Consider the following 18,446-nt stretch of genomic DNA (forward strand, 5'->3'; position numbering starts at 1 on the left):
ATTTCTAAAATGTATGCCAACCTTCACCTCTCAAAAGGACCCCAAAGTAACAGTTTATGTTAAAATTGTAAAATTTTGAGAGCCAGTTTGGTCTAATGGTTAAACACTAGGCTGGAAAGTAGGAGACTATGAGTTCAAGTCCCACCTTATCCTTGAAACCTAACAGAGTGACTTTGGGCCAGTTACTCTCTCTTAGTCCAGCCTATCTCACAGGTTTTTGTTGTAGGGAAATTAGGAGAAAGAAGTTATGTTGGATATGTTCACTGCCTTGAATTATTTGTAAAAATAATAAAGGTGAAAATAAATAAATAAATCCAAAGGCAGAATGTAATACAGCACCACCATTGTTACTAATTCCATCTTTGACTCTTCTAGCTTGGGAAAACTAAAAAAATGACCAAGAATCTGAGCATTCTGCAGTTGGGGATGGAGAAACCACCAGCCTGGGACAATGATGTTAACCAAGACACGGTTACAGGAACTAGGCATGGCTAGTCTAGAGAAGAGAAGGACCAGGAGAGACATGATAGCAGTGTTCCAATATTTGAGGGGCTGCCACAGAGAGGAGGGGGTCAAACTATTTTCCAAAGTACCCAAAGGCCACACAAGGAATAATTAATGGAAACTGAACAAATCCACCCGCATTTTGGCTTACTCGCCTACTGCGTGCCACCAAGCCATGGAGCAACCTGGCCCATCTGATACACTCGACAGTAGACCAGGCCCCTTGCAGGCCCCTAGCAAGGGATCAGCTACAGCCAGGGGGAGAGGGTCAAGGAGGGGCAGGGTGGCTAGTCAGGATAATCATCCCTACAAGGCCCCCTCTGTGGCAGCAACCAAGGATGCTGAAAGGTGATGGCGGGCCCTCGATAAACAATTCGAGAAGGCCCAACGCCATGCAGCTAAGGAGTCCCCCCAGCTTGCTCCTTCCGTGAAACCATTTGTCCTTCCACTCCCCAGGGGAGATTGCCTGTCAGTCATTGACCAGGAGGTAGAGTCCCAGGACCTCTCCCCTGATAGATCTCTGGCAGAATCAGGATCACCTGCCCACTCTTGGGTCTCCGAACCGGGGGCCCCTCCGCGGGCCCAAACCACGGTGGTTCCTCGGGGTGCATTATCACCCTTCAGGATCCTATCCCTGCAAGGGATCCCACTGAACAGGAACCTGGGTTAGATCAGGAACCCGAACTTTCCGCCCATATGCAGGCTGTGGTTGCCCGTGCTATTGCTCAGGGCATAGCTGAGGGCATGCAGAAATGTGACCAACCTCCCATTCCTCCCAGCGCCTCCCAACTGGGACAGGAGCCCCCTCCCCCTGTCAGGCGGATCCGACACCCTTCCCTGGAATCCTCTGCGCTTAGCGAGGCCTCCGTCTTGGAGGACCCAGACCAGGAGGAGCAGAAGCTATCGGAGAACGAGAACCTTCCCCCAGACGCTCCTGCCTTCACAGGGCTTTTCAAACCCAGCCTCTTCAAGTCCATTTTGCATAAGGCTAAGAACACGACCCAGGTAGGGACTAAACCTAAGGCTGGACAGGACGCTTCTGCTTCCACCCCGGTCAACCCCAATGCGAGCATATTTGATGTGCAGGCACCCTCACCGTTCCAAGTCCCTTTGGGGAGAGGGGGCGGTCTAGAAATCAAATCAAATAAATAAAATAAATAACAAGAACTGGTTCCGGTGCCTGGCCTCTTCATGGATGTTATCCAGCGACAATGGGTCCAACCAGCTACCCTGTCCACTCCCAGTTGTGGTGATAAAAAACTGTACTCAGTGGATCCCGCACTGGAAGACATCCTGGTCTTGCCGTCTGTGGATCCTCCCATAGCGGCTCTCACCTCTAACTCGACCCTCCCCACACCTTTTGGAGGGCCTTAAAGCGGAGGACAAAAAGGCGGAAAAGGCCTGCCATAAGACCCATCAGGCGGCCGCCTGGGCCATTAAGGCATCCTCTTCTGCGTCATTCTTTAATAGAGCCTCTGTTATCTGGTTACATGAACTGCAGGCCAAGCTTCCAGCAGGAGACACCCACCTCCTCCAGGACATAACCAAAATTATTGCTGCGTCACAATACTCAGGGTATGCCTCTCTTAATGCAGCTAAATTCGCATCCAGGGCATTAGCATCAAACGTCACCTCCCGCCGTCTGATCTGGCTCCACCACTGGCAGGTGAATCAGAAAAACAAGTGGAAATTGGCTTCCTCCCCCTTCAAGGGGTTCAAATTATTTGGGGAGGTCCTAGATCCCTTCCTAATTGAGTCTAAGGACAAACGGAAGGTGCTGCCCACCTTGAACAAAAAACAGGAACGTAAATCCACTCCCTACTTCAGGAGGCAGTCCTTTCATTCCTCCGACTCAGCAGGCCCCTCTTTCACTCCGTCCAATAGATCAACTGGTTAGTTGGGAGATAGGTCCCAGGACAGACAGCGCTTTCGGGACAGGGATAGGCAGCAGTTCAACTACCGCAGGTCCAACTGCGACGGGGCCTCCAACAGGCCCTTCCGCAAGCCTAAGTGACCATCAGCGCTCTGCGCCCATCGGAGGATGGCTCCAGCTGTTCACCCCCCAATGGGCACTGACCACGGACGATGCCTGTCCTCCAGACCGTCAGGGAGGGGCTATCATTGGAGTTCCTCTCCCAACCTCCGCGGAACTTCATACACTGTCCGACTCCCTCCTACCACCTCAAGAGAGAGCTCATGGACCAGGAGATCCTTCACCTCCTGGAGATCAACGCGGTAGAACAGGTTCCAACCGACCAGGAAGGGAGGGGGTTCTACTCCATTCTCTTTCTGGTGCCCAAGAACTCGGGGGGGGGAGTGGAGGGCCATCTTGGACCTCAAAAACCTCAACAGGTACATCACCTACCGGAGGTTCAAGATGCAGTCCCTGCAGTCTATCCTGGCGGGGATCCGCCAAGGGGACCTACTCACCTCCATCGATCTAAAAGAGGCGTACCTCCACATTCCCATCTGGCCCCATCACAGAAGGTTCCTGTGCTTCTATTATGCCGGACGACACTACCAATACAGAACCCTCCCATTCGGCCTGTCATCAGCACCCAGGACCTTCACAAAGGTCCTATCGGTAGTAGCAGCACAGCTCAGGCACAGACCCGTAAGGCTTCTATTTCCACCGGGACATCTTGCATCAGCATGTACTTCTGATGACAGACAATGTGTCCACCAATGCACATATAAATTGCCAGGGCGGCACCAGGTCCAAGAGTCTTATGGTGGAGGCGAAGACCCTGGGCTGCTGGGCGGAGAGACATGTTGCATCCATCTGCTCTGAACACATCTCGGGTGTGGACAACAAGCAGGTGGACTGGCTGAGCAGGACCACCATAGACAGTGCAGAGTGGCGACTGGACCTGACTCTGTTCTGCCAGCTGACCCGCAGATTCGGCACCCCAGTGATCGACCTCTTTGCCACCCGGGAGAACACGTAGCTCCAACGCTTCTTCTCCCGCTTCCACTCGTCGGGGGCGGGAGAAATGGATGCCCTCCGATGCAGTTGGCCCCAGGGTCTACTGTACATTTTCCTGCCTCTCCCACTACTACCTCAGGTAATCTGCAAGATTATCACAGAAAGGGCAGAGGTCGTCCTCGTGGCTCCCCATTGGCCTCGCAGGTCATGGTACGCTGACCTTGTCAGCCTGTTCGTGTCTGCTCCATGGCAAATTCCTCGGGACCAGATCTCCCTCAGCCAGGGGGCCGTAATCCACCCGGATCCCCAGTGGCTCCAGCTGGCTGTCTGGCACTTGAGGGGGATCTCCTGAGGAACGAAGTCTTGTCGGAGGAGGTGGTGCGTACCATCCAAGCTGCCAGACGTCCATTAACAACCAGGATTTACGACTCCTCCTGGTCCACCTTCGCCAAGTGGTGCGACAACTACCAACTCGATCCGGTCACCACACCCGTGTCCTGCGTATTGGACTTCCTGCAAGGGGGCTTGGACAAAGGTCTCACCTCAAACACTCTTCGTCGTCAGGTGGCAGCACTCTCAATCGTTTGGTCTGGTGACCCGACCCTACCTCTCAGCAAGATCCCTAGGGTCCGTTGTTTCATCAAGGGCGCGTCCAACTTACATCCGCCGACGGTGCCCTGTTACCCCACCTGGCAGTTATCGGTAGTATTACAGGCACTTACTGCACTGTCATTCGAGCCTCTTCGCACTTTGTCTCTTTGCCATCTCACCTTGAAAACTGCTTTTCTAATTGCGATTACATCCGCGAGACGTATTTTGGAGCTGGCGGCCCTGTCGACTCACCAAGACCTTTGCATCATACAACCCCATGACAGGGTTGTACTCCATCTGGACCCAGCCTTCATCCCAAAGATCAACACCTGGTTCCACAGGGCGCAGGAAGTCATCCTGCTTAACTTCTGCCCACGACCCTCCCATCCTAGAGAACGTACCTGGCACAAGTTGGACGTCAGGCAGGCCCTGCACATTTACATCAGTCGCACTGCAGATTTCCACAGGTCAGAGGCCCTCTTCGTATCATTCCAGCCTGGATCCTTGGGCAAAAAAGTGTCCTCTTCCACGGTTGGCAGGTGGCTGAGAGCATGCATCGTGGCTGCTTACGAACACCAGTCCAGGGCGGTGCCTAGAAATATTACAGCTCACTCCACTAGAAGCGCTGCCACTACTGCGGCCTGGGCCACCCAGGCCACTACTGAAGACATCTGTAGGGCGGCAACTTGGTCTTCACCATCACCTTTTGTCAAGAATTATAAATTGGACATGTATGCTTCGGCTGAAGCTTCATTCGGCAGGAGGGTTCTCCTGGCGGTTGTTCCCACGACCGAATCCCAGGACTGCCTTTCTGCCCGCCCTAGTGGCACATAACTTGGGTATGTCCCATTGCTTGGACTCTCCAAGCGATGCACAGGAAAAAGACCATTGGTTTACCTGAAGGGTCCTTTTCTGTGCCCCACGGGAGAGTCCAACCCACCCTGGCTTACCCATCCGGGGATTCATGACCATCGTGTCAACTTGGACTTATCTTCAATGCTTCTTCACACTTCCAGTCTTCACGGTTCCAGACCTACTCAAAATTCTGGCGCCAAATAACACCAGGAGGCGTGGCCAAGGAAAAAGATTCCTCAGTCCCAGGGCAAGCAGACTAATTTAACCCGTTGCTTGGACTCTCCCACGGTGCACAGAAAAGGACCCTTCAGGTAAACCAAAGATCTTTCTCTCTGATACTTCTAGTAGTTTTTGAATTCCAAACATTATCTCTTGCAACATTAAAGTTTCTTTTTGATATTGATATTGTGCCATTCTTCTAACAGGTAAACACTGCCACTCTGGCTTTCAAAGCTTTCTATTAGATTAACCATAAATTCATTTATAAACTCTCACAATAAGACCTTGTTTTCACTTTTCTCCAGCTGGCAATAAGGTTCAAAAGAACACCTGCATAAACACTCCATTCTCTTCTTATCACTCTCTGTAAACAAGCTACAAGGTCTTAAAGCGCAAAATCGAAATGATCAAAGAGAGAAGTGAAAGTACAATGTTTCCAAGGCTCAAACCTCCAGCCTCCAAGTGGCAGTGTTGCTTCCTTTCCCCCTAATGTTGCAAGCCTCCTTGTAGTCCTTTTGTATGTTTTTTTGTATTCCAGGTTTAAAAGAAATAAAATTCTTAAATGAGGCAAAATAGAAAAAGGGAAAAAACTCATATAGAAATTTTGAAAAGCGTTTCAATCCATAGGTTACAAAAATAAAAAAGTAGTAGAAGATAAACTAATCCTTTCACTTTAAAAAGCTTTGCGCAAATTCCATCCATAAAATAGCATTTTAAAAGAAAGATGACACACTGTCCAATGCAATCCAATGTATCTTAGTTTCGGCGCTTATTTCTTCTGTTCTCAAATTTAATTTAGCTTTAAGGTTTTGGGGGGCAGTCTCTTTTAAAACAGTAAAATTTCCTCACCAGCTGTACACACTTTCTCTTTCCGTTTCCTTTCATTCCGGAGCTGTCCCAACTTCATCAGCTTGAGGCTGCGCTTTTGTCGCCGACTAGAAGAACTTCTCTTGGATCAATCAGGGGACTTTGTGGGGTCCTGAGATCAGCAAGATGTATTCTTCCTGATTACCATCTTTGCAGGATGGTTTAGGTCCATACGGACAGTCCAGCGGCAAAAGTATTGACTGTGATCTTGGGACTTCGAGATCACAGGTCGTGTCGTCGCAACGTCAGTTCCTCCTCCCTCTGTTAATCTCTTAAAGAGGGACAAAACTAAAAGAGATTGACATTAGGCATGTTTGGTGTCTTCAGTTTAAAAGTGGTTTAAAGGAGAGAGGAGAACATTCAGGAATGCTCATTTTATTTCATGACAATTTTACATGCTGGTAATTGCTGTACTAGGAAAAGTACATCCTATGAAAGAGTTTTGCTACTAGAGGAACCGTGGCCAAGGATAACAGTTGCAACAGCAATCCACACTATATTATTACTATTATTTTTTCTTGAAATCAAGAAGATATAATTATTATTTGTTTTTTCTTAAACATTGCATGCTATTATGACAGAAATGGCAGCTCACTGCTGTGAGCTAAAACTGCATGAAATCCAGTTCATGTATGCATTTTTGAATACGATACTGAAACAAAAGCTTGATTTGTTTCAACCCAAAGCAAGACCCAGAAAGTTTCTTTCTATATCAAAGCAGACTTTATTACATGAAAAGGTGTTTTTTTTAAAGTTAAATGGGTGTCTGATCTGAAAGGCAGAATATTTCTCCTCTTAGTAACTGCAGATTGTCCCTATAAGGTTTCAAATGAGACCCCCTCCACATACCATGTTTTCCTGAAAATAAGACAGGAAATGGTGGGGACCGGCTGTGCATGTGGTTAAATATTTTAGGGGAGGGCTTATTTTAGCGCATGCGCTCAAAAGCCCAAATTGGGCTTATTATCCAGGGAGGTCTTAGAGGGTATTAGAGGGCAGCAGTCTTTAGGGACTACTGATTGCACTGATCCAAAGTTTCCTTTAAAAATAGCTTATTGAATAAACCCATAATCAGGTGGATTTACACATCATAGTAAGAAAGACTAGGGGTAATTTGATAACAGTCTTCCAATATTTGAGGGGCTGTCATAGAGAAGAGGGGCACAACCTATTCTCCAGGGCACCTGAGGGCAACAAGAAGTAATGAATGAAAATTATCAAAGAGTGATGTGACTTAGAACTAAGTCATAAATTTCCTGATAGAACAATTAATCAGGGGAAAGGCTTGCCTTCAGAAGTTGCAGGTACTCCATCCCTGGAGGTTTTTAAGAACAGCCATTTGTCCAGAGTGCTGGATTTTCTGCTTGAGCAGGAGGTGGGATTAGGAGATCTCCAAGGTCCCTTCCAACTCTGTTAAACTGCATTCATGAACCATAGTGCCTGAGCTCAACTGTAGTGTTAGGGCAAAGCCACAGAAATCACACTATGGTTAGCCAGTGTTTGACCCCAGCTATTGATTAATGCCAGGAAATGATTATTTAAAAGAAAATTGCCAATAGTATGATAATCTTGGCTTTAAAATGAAGTTTATTAAGTTAAAGAAATAAGGCAAAGTGATAGCATAGCAGAAGAGATTATATGGAGAAAAAAAACGACATGTCTCCTGATCTTTTGCAAAGCACATGTTGATATTAGATTTCTAAATGCTAATTCCAAAATGTATTCTTGGATTTTTACTTCCAAAATAGTGTTATTTAAAGAGATGGGCGGTGGCAGCAGCAACATAGATGACATTCTTTCCCACCTTTAAGTAATTATTTGCAAGTCAAGCATACGTCTCTCTGCTGATCAAAAATAGGAAACATAATAACAATACTGGATCACTTCTTTGTGAATGAACCTACCAACCAAGCCAAGTGAGTGACTTTAAAGTACAGGTTTAAATAGAATTATATTGTCTTCTATTGATGTGTTATTAGTTCTTGTCTTTTTAATGGATGTTTGGGATTTTCTATTCCCTAGCAATCTTTTAAAACTACGGTAGATTACAAAGCTTGCTTTAATGGGTAAGAATTTAGAAGCATCTCAGAAGTATGTAAGGTTTCCTAAAGGTATTAAAATGATTTAGCCTTCTTATGACTGCTATAATATCTTACTAGGTTTTAGGGAAAACTGGAACACATTGTTCACAAAATATACACAGTGGCAATATCAGAGACGTGACATGTGTCTGCAAATCTTGTTTTAGCTTGTTCCTAACTCTTGTACATTTGCATTTTCTGAAATAATCAAAACCAGTCAAGCTGTTTAGAATTATAGTTCTGTGTTATGTGCTGTGATGCTTACCCTCTGGAACATATTCTCCCCGAGGTGAAACTGGTCCCAACGTTGCCAACCTCCTTATTGGCCCTCAAAACCAGGATGTGACATCAGGCTGGGGATCCCAAGTAAATATGGAACCGGTTAAATGGTTATCTAGTTGTATCTAGATACCTAGTTGGAGTGCACTTTTCTCTTTTTATTATTGTTTTTTTAAATGTACCTTTTCATTTTAAATTGATTTTAATAGTGGAAGACTCTGATTTTATTTTTGTTTTAACTATGTACACTGCTCAGAGTCACATGCAAGTGAGACGGGTGGTCATATACATTTAAACAAATAAATATAAAGTTTACCTGAGTCTTGTTTATATTAATTGGGCATTCTCTCCATATTTTCCGACAATGATGCTTGAGCAAGTCTACTGTATGATGTTCAACAAGCCATTTCAGCCTTTGGGAGCTCTTCTGACTATAAGGAGGAAAGTAGAAATAATTTCCTAGCAGGCTTAGCAGAATTAAACTAGCCAACTGTTCCTACTTGGCATGCTTTACAACTTCGTAATTTTTTCAACCTGTTTATATTTTAATCAATCAACATACTTTATAACAGCTCTGTTTTTTATATCATTGAGTGATACATAAGAATTTAATTACCTTTGTTCTGAGAAAAATACAGCATCTCTTTCAACAGCATTCCTTTATTTTTGCCAATATAGATGAGTCATAGTTAAAATGTCTACTAGCTGTACATTGATGCTCAACATAGGGCTTCATATCATGCTACTACATGAAACATGAGTGACAGTTTGAAGATGCGTCCAAATTGCTGCTTATTTCAGCACTGAGGTAGAGAAACTTCTGTTCATGAAGAAGATTAGTAGTTTCTCAGGCTATCAAGGATCACCCACCAGATTTCTTATGCATGTTCATGGATTCCTACTGATCTGAATGCTGATATTCAGGAGTCTTCAGTGAAAAATTTGCAAGCTTCCCCCCTAAAACTCTCCAAGGCGATGGCTTTAATTTTTCTCATGTAATAAAGTAGCAAGGCTGTTGTACTTAAGCCTAAATTGGTCCACATTGAATGCATTCTTGCTGACACACAGTAGCATTATTATGCGGGTTTTGTTGTATGATTTAATAGAATAGTAATATTGCAAATAAATAATAACAAATGCTTTATGTTAAGGTATTATTGAAATATACCACAGAGATATAGCTTTATTGAAATAAAAAAAATAATGTGCTTAATTGGTGTTATAACAATACCTACTGGCTGGGGATGATAGTAATATATTTTTGGGATTATACAAGTAATTGTAGCACAGTATTTATTTTCTCTGTTGCATTAATAGAAAATATATGTGGTTGTTAAGGGTTGACATCAACTTGATAGCACATAATGAATATGAAAGGAATTATACAAAGAAAAGAAACACACACATTTAATTAATTAAACATTTGCATTATTTAAATGGATAATATAATTGGGACAGTAATTAACATTAGCAACTGATACGATACAATAATGAAATTCATAAAGTGGTGATATGATACCAGTATTCTAAGGGACTGCCGCAAAGGAGAGAGGTGGTCAGTCTATTCTCCAAAGCACCTGAAGGTAAGACTAGAAGCAATGAATGGAAACTAACCAAAGCGAGAAGCAAACTAGAACTAAGGAGAAATTTCCTGACAGGGAGAACAATAAACCAGTAGAATGACTTGCCTTCAGAAGTTGTGGGTGCTTCATCACTGGAGGCTTTGAAAAAGAGACTGGACAGCCACTTATCTGAAATGTTATAGGTACTCCTGCTTGGGCAGATGGTTGGACTAGAAGACCTCCAAGGCCCCTTCCAATTCTGTTATTTACTGTTATTGTACTGGAAAACAGAAATAGAATAGAAATAGAATACCAGAGTTGGAAGGGACCTTGGAGGTCTTCTAGTCCAACCCCCTGCTTAGGCAGGAAACCACACTCCACTTCAGACAAATGGTTATTTAATCTCTTCTTAAAAACCTCCAGTGTTGGGGCATTTACAACTTCTGGAGGCAAATTGTTCCACTTATTAATTGTTCTAACTGTCAGGAAATTGCTTCTCTCCTTGATCAGTTTCCACCCATTGCTTCTAGTAAGTAAGTAAGTAAGTAAGTAAGTAAGTAAGTAAGTAAGTAAGTAAGTAAGTAAATCTTTATTATGGTCAAAGACCAGCAATACACATTAGTTTTTACAATACGTTAAAAAAGTACTGACATTAAGATATAATTAAAAAGTATTGACATTAAAAGTGGAAAATAACATACATGTTCTTGGATTGTCCGGGTCACTCCCTGGTTTACCTGGGTGCAACGCTGTTAAGTATAGGAGGAAATACAATGGTCCAAAGATTGTTAGAGATATGTCCAGATAATTGGTACAAGATAACAACTATATTTCTGTAGCCAATTTTTTTCTTATGGACATTGCAGCAGCACAGAACTTTGCCACTGCATACGTGGTAACCGGGTTAGTTGCCTGGAGGAGAAAGCCAGGATAAAAATTGTCTGCCCTCCCTGGCAATTTCTCTAATAAGGGAAGAATATGTGCAGACCTACAAGCTCTGTATAGCTCGCATCCATTGCTTCTTGTTCTGCCCTCAAGTGCTTTGAAAAATAGCTTGACTCCCTCTTCTTTGTGGCAACCCCTGAGATATTGAAACACTGCTATCATGTTTTCATAAGACTAGACATATTCAGTTCCAGCAACCGTTCTTTATATGTTTTATTTTTGAGTCCCCTAATCATTTTTATTGCTCTTCTCTGCACTCTTTCTAGAGTCTCAACCTCTTTGAAATCATCCTTAGATGAAAAAACAAGAAGTATCATACGTCAAAAGTAGATGGTGTGGTGCTCATGAACACACACATGTCAGAAAATACCTACCTCCTTGCCTACAGCCTCCTGATGCACCTGACCTTTTAGACAGATAGGGAGCTGGTGTGTTGAAAAGCAAGTGCTAGCTTCTAGTATAATAAAGATCACTATGAAATGGTTAAGAACATCCTGATCGGTTGTGATACTTTTTTATCTGCCATTTTAAAAAAAATAGACATATCCCAGAACAGCTATTTTTTGAGTATTCTACCACAGTCTCAAAATGACAAATGTGTCAAAGGTTTAAGCAAAGTATACCCAAATCTGTTTTGCAATATAGAAGCCATGGTCTGTAACACTGCAGTGAAAATTATTTGTTTGATATGTCACATATTTGTTAAATGGCTCTGTGTTTATGTGTATGTTTACATTTTCCTCATCTGAATATGTTCAATTTATGTGAAATTCAGATATTGTTAAGTCTATGTTTAGATGCAGTTGCTATGGATTGAGAAAAAGTAATAGACTTGGAATAGATAATGGATGCATTCCAAAACTTATTTCTAAATAGCCCACCTGTTTATCATTATTAATTTTCTAAAAAAAAGTAATAGAAATTGCTAAAGATATATAGCTAATTTTATAAGTTTTCAGAATTTTCAAATCATAAGTCCCACCCTTAAAACATGCAGATATGAAAAAATATATAGCCTGTGTATCATTATGTATTTTATCTCAAATTACTTCCAAAAATATTATTTTACATGGAAGATTAACAAAATAACATCAGGGTACAAAATTTTAACAATTGGAAAACTATTTCCTAAGTTTTAGAAAATACTTTACTTGTAGTTATTAAAATAGTTTGCCCCCCCCCCCCAAATTCTTGATTTAAATATAATTTTTCTGACTTTGTGGAATTTAATTATTCTCAGTACCTCTTCTCACTACCACGAACAGAAAGCTGTTGCAAAAAGCTATCATAATTCTTTCTCCACTGTGCAGTCCTTCTGATTGCTGGAGGGGGGAATCTTTCTTTAAACCTTCAGAAAAGTTTGATACTGAGGGCTACAGAGAGAGATGGAATGGTCTCCCTTCCAATTATATAGCTCAGTGATGGCGAACCTATGGCAAGCGTGCCACAGGTGGCACATGGAACCATTTGTCAGGGCATGCGAGGTGCTGCCTGCGCGCTGGCCAGCTGAGTTCACCCTTTTTTAAAGCCATTTTTCACCCTCCCCAGGCTCCAGAGGCTTTATAGGAGCCTGGGGAGGGCGAAAAGAGCCTCCTCCGCCCCCTCGGAGGCCCTCCGGAGGCTTCGTAAGCTTCCCTGAAGCCTCTGGAGTGCAAAAAAACGGCCCTGCGGGCAAACCGAAAGTTCAGGAATAGACTTCCTGTTTGCTCGGAGGGTCGTTTTGACTGCTCCGGAGGCTTCAGGGAAGCCTCTTGAAGGTCCCTGAAGCCTTTGGAGCACTTAAAACGACCTTCCGACTTCTGGTTTGCTCGGAGGGTCATTTTGAGTGCTCCGAAGGCTTCAGGGAAGCCTCTTGAAGGTCCCTGAAGCCTTCGGAGCGCTTAAAACGACCCTCCGAGCAAACCAGAAGTGACTTCCGGTTTGCTCGGAGGGTCGTCTTGACTGCTTTGGAGGCTTCAGGGAAGCCTCCTGAAGGTCCCTGAAGCCTCCAGAGGGCTTCCGGGAGGGGCTGTTTTCGCCCTCCCCAGGCTCCTATAAAGCCTCTGGAGCCTGGGGAGGGCGAAAAAAGCATGCAAAAATGGGGGGGGTTGTGCCTTGAGTGCGTGCATGCGCACTGGGGGGGTCGTGCATTGCATTATGGGTGTGTGCACACGACCCCCCTGTGCTCCCCCCACTTAATGGCACATGAGCCAAAAAAGGTTCGCCATCGCTGATATAGCTGATTTCTTCCAAACAATAGAATCCAGTTCTCCATACAGTCCAAAGATAAATGTGCCTTGAAGAAGATGTATTAGATGATGGAATAAGAGCCAAAGAAGGAAATATAATGGAATTAAATTTCATGTTTTACTTGGGACTAAACAGATGTCCTGCTTTGTCTTTGTCTTTCTTTTTTCAGCAATCAAGCACTGGGGATCTGAGGACCCTTAGGAAAGGGTTATCCCCATACCATTCTGAGTCTCAACTGTCTTCATTGTCGCAGTATCAGGATGCCATGCAAAATGTAAGATACACACAGAAGTCCACTCGTTGTCATTATGCTGATGGGAGTCTTAGATTTGTATAGAAAAGGAGCCAGAACCCAACTGAAGAATGTTCATTTCTGGAAGAGTGTCAAAACAGCAGGAGATTGAGATTTGTACATCTATTGTCATGTGCTAAATAGTACTTTGTCCCCTGGAGGAAGCAGATTGACTAGAATTTAGCATCATTTCCCCAAATTTTCCATTCTTAAACCAACAGTTTAAGAACATATGTGGTGCTAAGCTAGTATTGTTTCTTTTTGTATTGGCTTCATCCATTGTATTTTGTACATATTGTGTATAGTATACAATATTTCATAAAACCATGTTCTATTTACATTCTTGTTTTCTATTTAGATTGATATTTTTTCTTAGTTCATAAGCCATTTAATTCTGTTTTCAGTGTTTTACAGAGAAACTTAAGAGAATTTTTTTTGTTATCTCCATAAGTCAGTAATTACATGTCTTCATGTTTTAATCTCCTAAATATTTATCTAGAACTATGGAATCTTGTATTATTAGAATTTAATTGCTGATAAAAGATTACACAATACAAACTAATTTTCAAATTTCTTTAAAGGGTTAACTGTACTAGAATACTTTTATACAATGTAAGAAGTAATAAATATTATGTTGCACTGCTTATTATTACTACTAGATCATTTTGATGGAATTAAAAGAAACGTAGTAAGGGAAAAAGAGTAAATATATGCACTTTACATACATATAGTCTGGCTTGATAGCCTAAAAGGATACCCATGTAATCTGGCTTAAACATTATGTTAAACCAAATGTTAACCATAGTTCATTGAACAAACCATAGTTCATTTGAACAAACCATTGACGCATAATTATAAGCCATAATGTGTGGGTTCACACATCAGAAAATACCATAGAGAGCTACAGTATATACAACACATGTATACTGTTGTGTTAAAATAGGACACATCATCTATAGTTATTTCAATAAATTGTAACTGGCAAAGTTTACATAACACAACGAATAATAAATGATGGATTATAGATTATAGTACTGGTATCTATACATTATCTTCCTATATTAACCATATCATGGTGTAACACAGTAACTGGGTCTTTACTTAGTCTTACTCGTGTATGAGAGTGCAAAGCCCATCCTCTATTCACTCAACTAGGTCCAACATTGGAAGATTAAAATAACTTTGTTGTGATTTCTCTGCAAGCTGATACTTATTACGTGCATCTGTCACTAATCAAATATTAAGATCCATGGGTCCATCTTGTTTTTTAATCTATTGAATGTCTTCCTAAATATGAGGGAAAGACAGTTGTACTTTTCAGATTTCTAATACCTAACTATCTAGCTTACTGATACTACACATTTGTGTCAAGGATAAAAGAATCCTTATTGGTTCATTTGAGCCAGATGCTTATACTAATGGTAAAGAGGAGCTTTTTAAAATATGCCAAATAATTACTTGTAAAAGTTGAGGTTATATGCAGAAAGAAATATTTAGTTCCAAGAGAAGTATATTGTATGCATGAAGTAACTGAAATGTTCGATGGATTACAAAATACCAGATTTGAAAAGATCATCCTAAAACTAGCAAATTTTACCTTTTGGTTTACACTAGTCAGACTTAATAATAAGTAATAATACCAAGGTTTTCATTTTACTTCAAATACAGTGGGATGCTCATTCTGTGAGTTTCCCTGGAGAGGCAAGTTTGTTTTGCAGTTAATTATTTGCCTGCTTTCACACCCACAGCATTGCATATCCTATGGTTTTGATCCTAGCAAATTCCTGTGGCAGAATGCCTTCCCTGAATATGGCTTCTAACTGGGCATAAGTCCCAGAATTATTCTTCCAAAGGGACAGTTTTACAGAAGCTTATATGGAGCCAGATTCATACGACAAAAGGAACGTTTGTGTGTGTGTGTGTGTGTGTGTGTGTGTGTACATGCACATTTTTAAACAAACCTTTTGATTTGTTCCTTACTCCATGAAAAGGCTTTATAAGTTCTTTTGGTTAGGTTGAGTAGATTTTATGGAACGCTGCCATGATGCTAATAATATATTGTGTCTGACGAGACAAGATAGTGACTGGGCTGGGCAGATAGGTAGATTGGTTTGGCTTCTGAACAACCCCAAATGTTAATTCATGAGCATCTGTTTAATAGATGTATCTGACGCAAATTAAATATTCAATGAGAGAATAGTATCTGGAATAAAGCCTTTCTCAGTGTGAAGGGGAAAATGGCCTCTGTGTGTGTGTGTGTGTGTGTGTGTGTGTGTGTTGTATTTGTGCTGATACATAAATAAAGGGAGACTAGTATAGATCTATTTCAAGCTATTTAGCTCTCATCAGCTAGCCATACCCTTACTGGGATTTGAACCTGAAATATTCAGCCATATATATATGGCTGAATATTTCAGAGGAACACAATACAATACAGAGATTTTTTTTGATTCAAATAAAAATCTCTTATTCAGTCTTGTTATTCTTCCCTTCTCTGAAAGGATGTGTGTTCCCTAGTTTATGCCCTATGGCAGAGTATTCTGTTTTTTCACTTTTGTAAATCCACCTCCATGTGATCTAGGACAACACGGTTCTTTAAATATAAAAGACAGAGACTGAAACAGCCAGGCCAGTTTTGCTTTAAATTGGATGCCTGCAGTCCAAGTGAATTGTGGATGTCCAATAATGAAATGTCACTGTTATTTTGAATCAAATGTACTCTTAATAAATAGGCAGCTTGCTGGCTGGATAGAATACTAACAAACTGATAATTTGGTACACTTTTAACAGAATAAGATTAGAGTACATGTAAAGCTTTACTGGACCAAAAATAGTAAAAATAGCATCTGTTACACGGACGGTATTCATTAGTTTAAAACAAGAAATTACTAGCTTATGATTAGTGCTCCATTATCTTTCATCAGAAAGTGAAATTCGTGCTCTCTTTGTATGTGTGTGTCTCTGTGTGGGAGAGAGAGACTGGGGGAGGGGGAAGAAAGAAAAGAATTACCTGTGAATATTATGTCAATCCTATTATATGTGAACCTAGAATTAATCGAGTAATGTTATCTTCTTAAAGAGACTACATTTTCATTCCAAAATAAGAACAGGTTTGCTTTTTGATCATGGGGGGAGGGGGCAAAACTATTTAGGATCCCAGAATAAATGCAAGTCAAAGCACAAGACTGTTCTTCTTGATTGCAGTTGAACAGTAGTTCCCACCCTCATTAGTTTTGGGAAAATGTTTAAGTTTCTTTCCTTCTTATCCACGTTATTCTCTTGTATATAATCCACCAACTATCTTTGTGGTAGACTAAGAAATTTAAGAATTTTAATCCACTTATTCTTTTTCTTTCTTTCCGATGCCTAACCAAATGTGACCCAACTAATTATTGACCAAATAGTCTTTTATTCCTAATCAGCAAATTATATGCTACATTTTATAATAGAGATTATTGAATTGGGTACTATCAGAGAACATTTTGATCCCTGAACAGGCGGCATTCAGATTTCAACATTCAACAATGGACCTAAGCATAATTTAACATCACCTAGCCAAGACATACTCCAGTTAATCAAAAACTGTATGTTGCTTTTTTAAATTAAAGGGCAGAGTTTGATTCAATTCCATGTGACAGACTGTGGAAGAAATTAGCTGTTACATTGATTGAATGCTGTCTCTTTTAATTATAACATCGTTGCACCAGATGTTACTACACAACAGAAGAATAATCACAAAAGAAATTCAACTGAACACATATCCACCAAAGAGACACGGAACTTTTCTTTTCAATGTTTACATCAGTGATAACACTGATATTTTTGCTAAACCAGAATTCTATCCTGCAGTTCTCATCCACTGTCCTGTCTCCATTTTTATAAGTGGATGATTTAGGTATTCTATCTATAATTCATTTCAGTACGCATAGATTATTTAAAACTCTATCATCTTACTTCTCCAAAGTTTTTGTGTATGTGCACTTGTACCTTTGAATCAGTGTTGATTCTGGAAACTGCATAAACAAGTCTCTGCAGTTTTCTTGGCAAGATTTTGAAAATGGTTTGGTTTTGCCTCCTTCCTAGGGCTGAGAGAGATTGACTTGTTCAAGGTCACCCAGCTTGCTTTTGTGTCCAAGGGTATGAATTTACAGTTTCCTGCTTTCTAGCTCAACATCATAAGCAGCACACCAAACTGGCCCTCTAAACTGCCTCTAGGGAATATTAAAATAAAGGTTTTAGTATTCCCAAGAAAGTGCTTAAGTTGCCAGTTATTTGGAAGATCAGTGGGAGACTTTTTGTGTGGGTTACAACCTCTGAATGCTTAGGGGATTACTTTCAAACTTCCATCCATTGCACTTGCAAGTGAATGATTTTAAAATAAGACTTTAAAAACATCCTTAGAGATTGTGAAATATACAGTCCAACACTGTAGTAACCAAATAGAAGTTAAATTATTTCATGCTAAAATTCTAGTTGCAGTGCCATATGGAGTGTTTAATTGTACATCTCCCAAAACACCTCATGTCATTCAATCAAAATCCTTAGCCTTCTATGCAGGTAGTCCTTGATTTACTATGGCAATTGGGTCACGAATTGCCATTACTAAGCAATGTGGTTGTAAAGTACAAGGATTGGCAGTCCCGATTGTCATTCTTAAGCAAGAACTGCATGGGTTGTTAAGCAAAGACATCATATGATCATGATTTCCAGCTTCCTGCTGTATTTCCCATTGACTTTGCTTGTGGAAAGCCAGTTGGGAATGTCAGAAATTGTGATCGTGGGATCATGGCTCACTGTAGCATAATAATCATGAGCCAGATGCCAAGAAGCAGATACTAATCATTGGGAGGGGGGATACTGCAATACCTGGAATTTCCGTGACTAGTTGTAACTACCACTTATTCAACACCTGCTGTAAGTTTGAAAGATTACTGAACGCCTGGTCATTAAACAAGGGCCACTGAATGTTACTTTTACTTAACTCTTAATGCCCTTATTTAGTTGCATTTCTTTGGGGCTTGTCCTGATAGATTCTGGTTGAAACAAATTATCCTTGGTTTACTTGCTCTTGTTAGGGAGGTTTATCTTCTTCCTAA

At 41.4% G+C, this 18,446-nt stretch overlaps 1 protein-coding gene across 2 annotated transcripts in view; it reads left to right on the forward strand.

Annotated features, from left to right (window-relative positions):
* The window catches only part of CCDC85C (coiled-coil domain containing 85C), a 192,732-nt gene that overhangs the window by 153,062 nt on the left and 21,224 nt on the right, over positions 1-18,446 (forward strand). Inside the window, exon 5 of one of the 2 annotated variants that reach the window (XM_081969342.1) lies at positions 13,228-13,332. The exons of the other annotated variant lie outside the window; for it this stretch is intronic. Within the exon in view, the coding sequence (XP_081825468.1) occupies positions 13,228-13,332 (105 nt within the window). The remainder of the gene's footprint in view (positions 1-13,227; positions 13,333-18,446) is intronic. 2 annotated transcript variants of the gene reach the window in all.

Source organism: Natrix helvetica (genome assembly GCF_964273705.1).
Source record: "Natrix helvetica genome assembly, chromosome: 1".
Lineage (NCBI taxonomy): Eukaryota > Metazoa > Chordata > Lepidosauria > Squamata > Natricidae > Natrix > Natrix helvetica.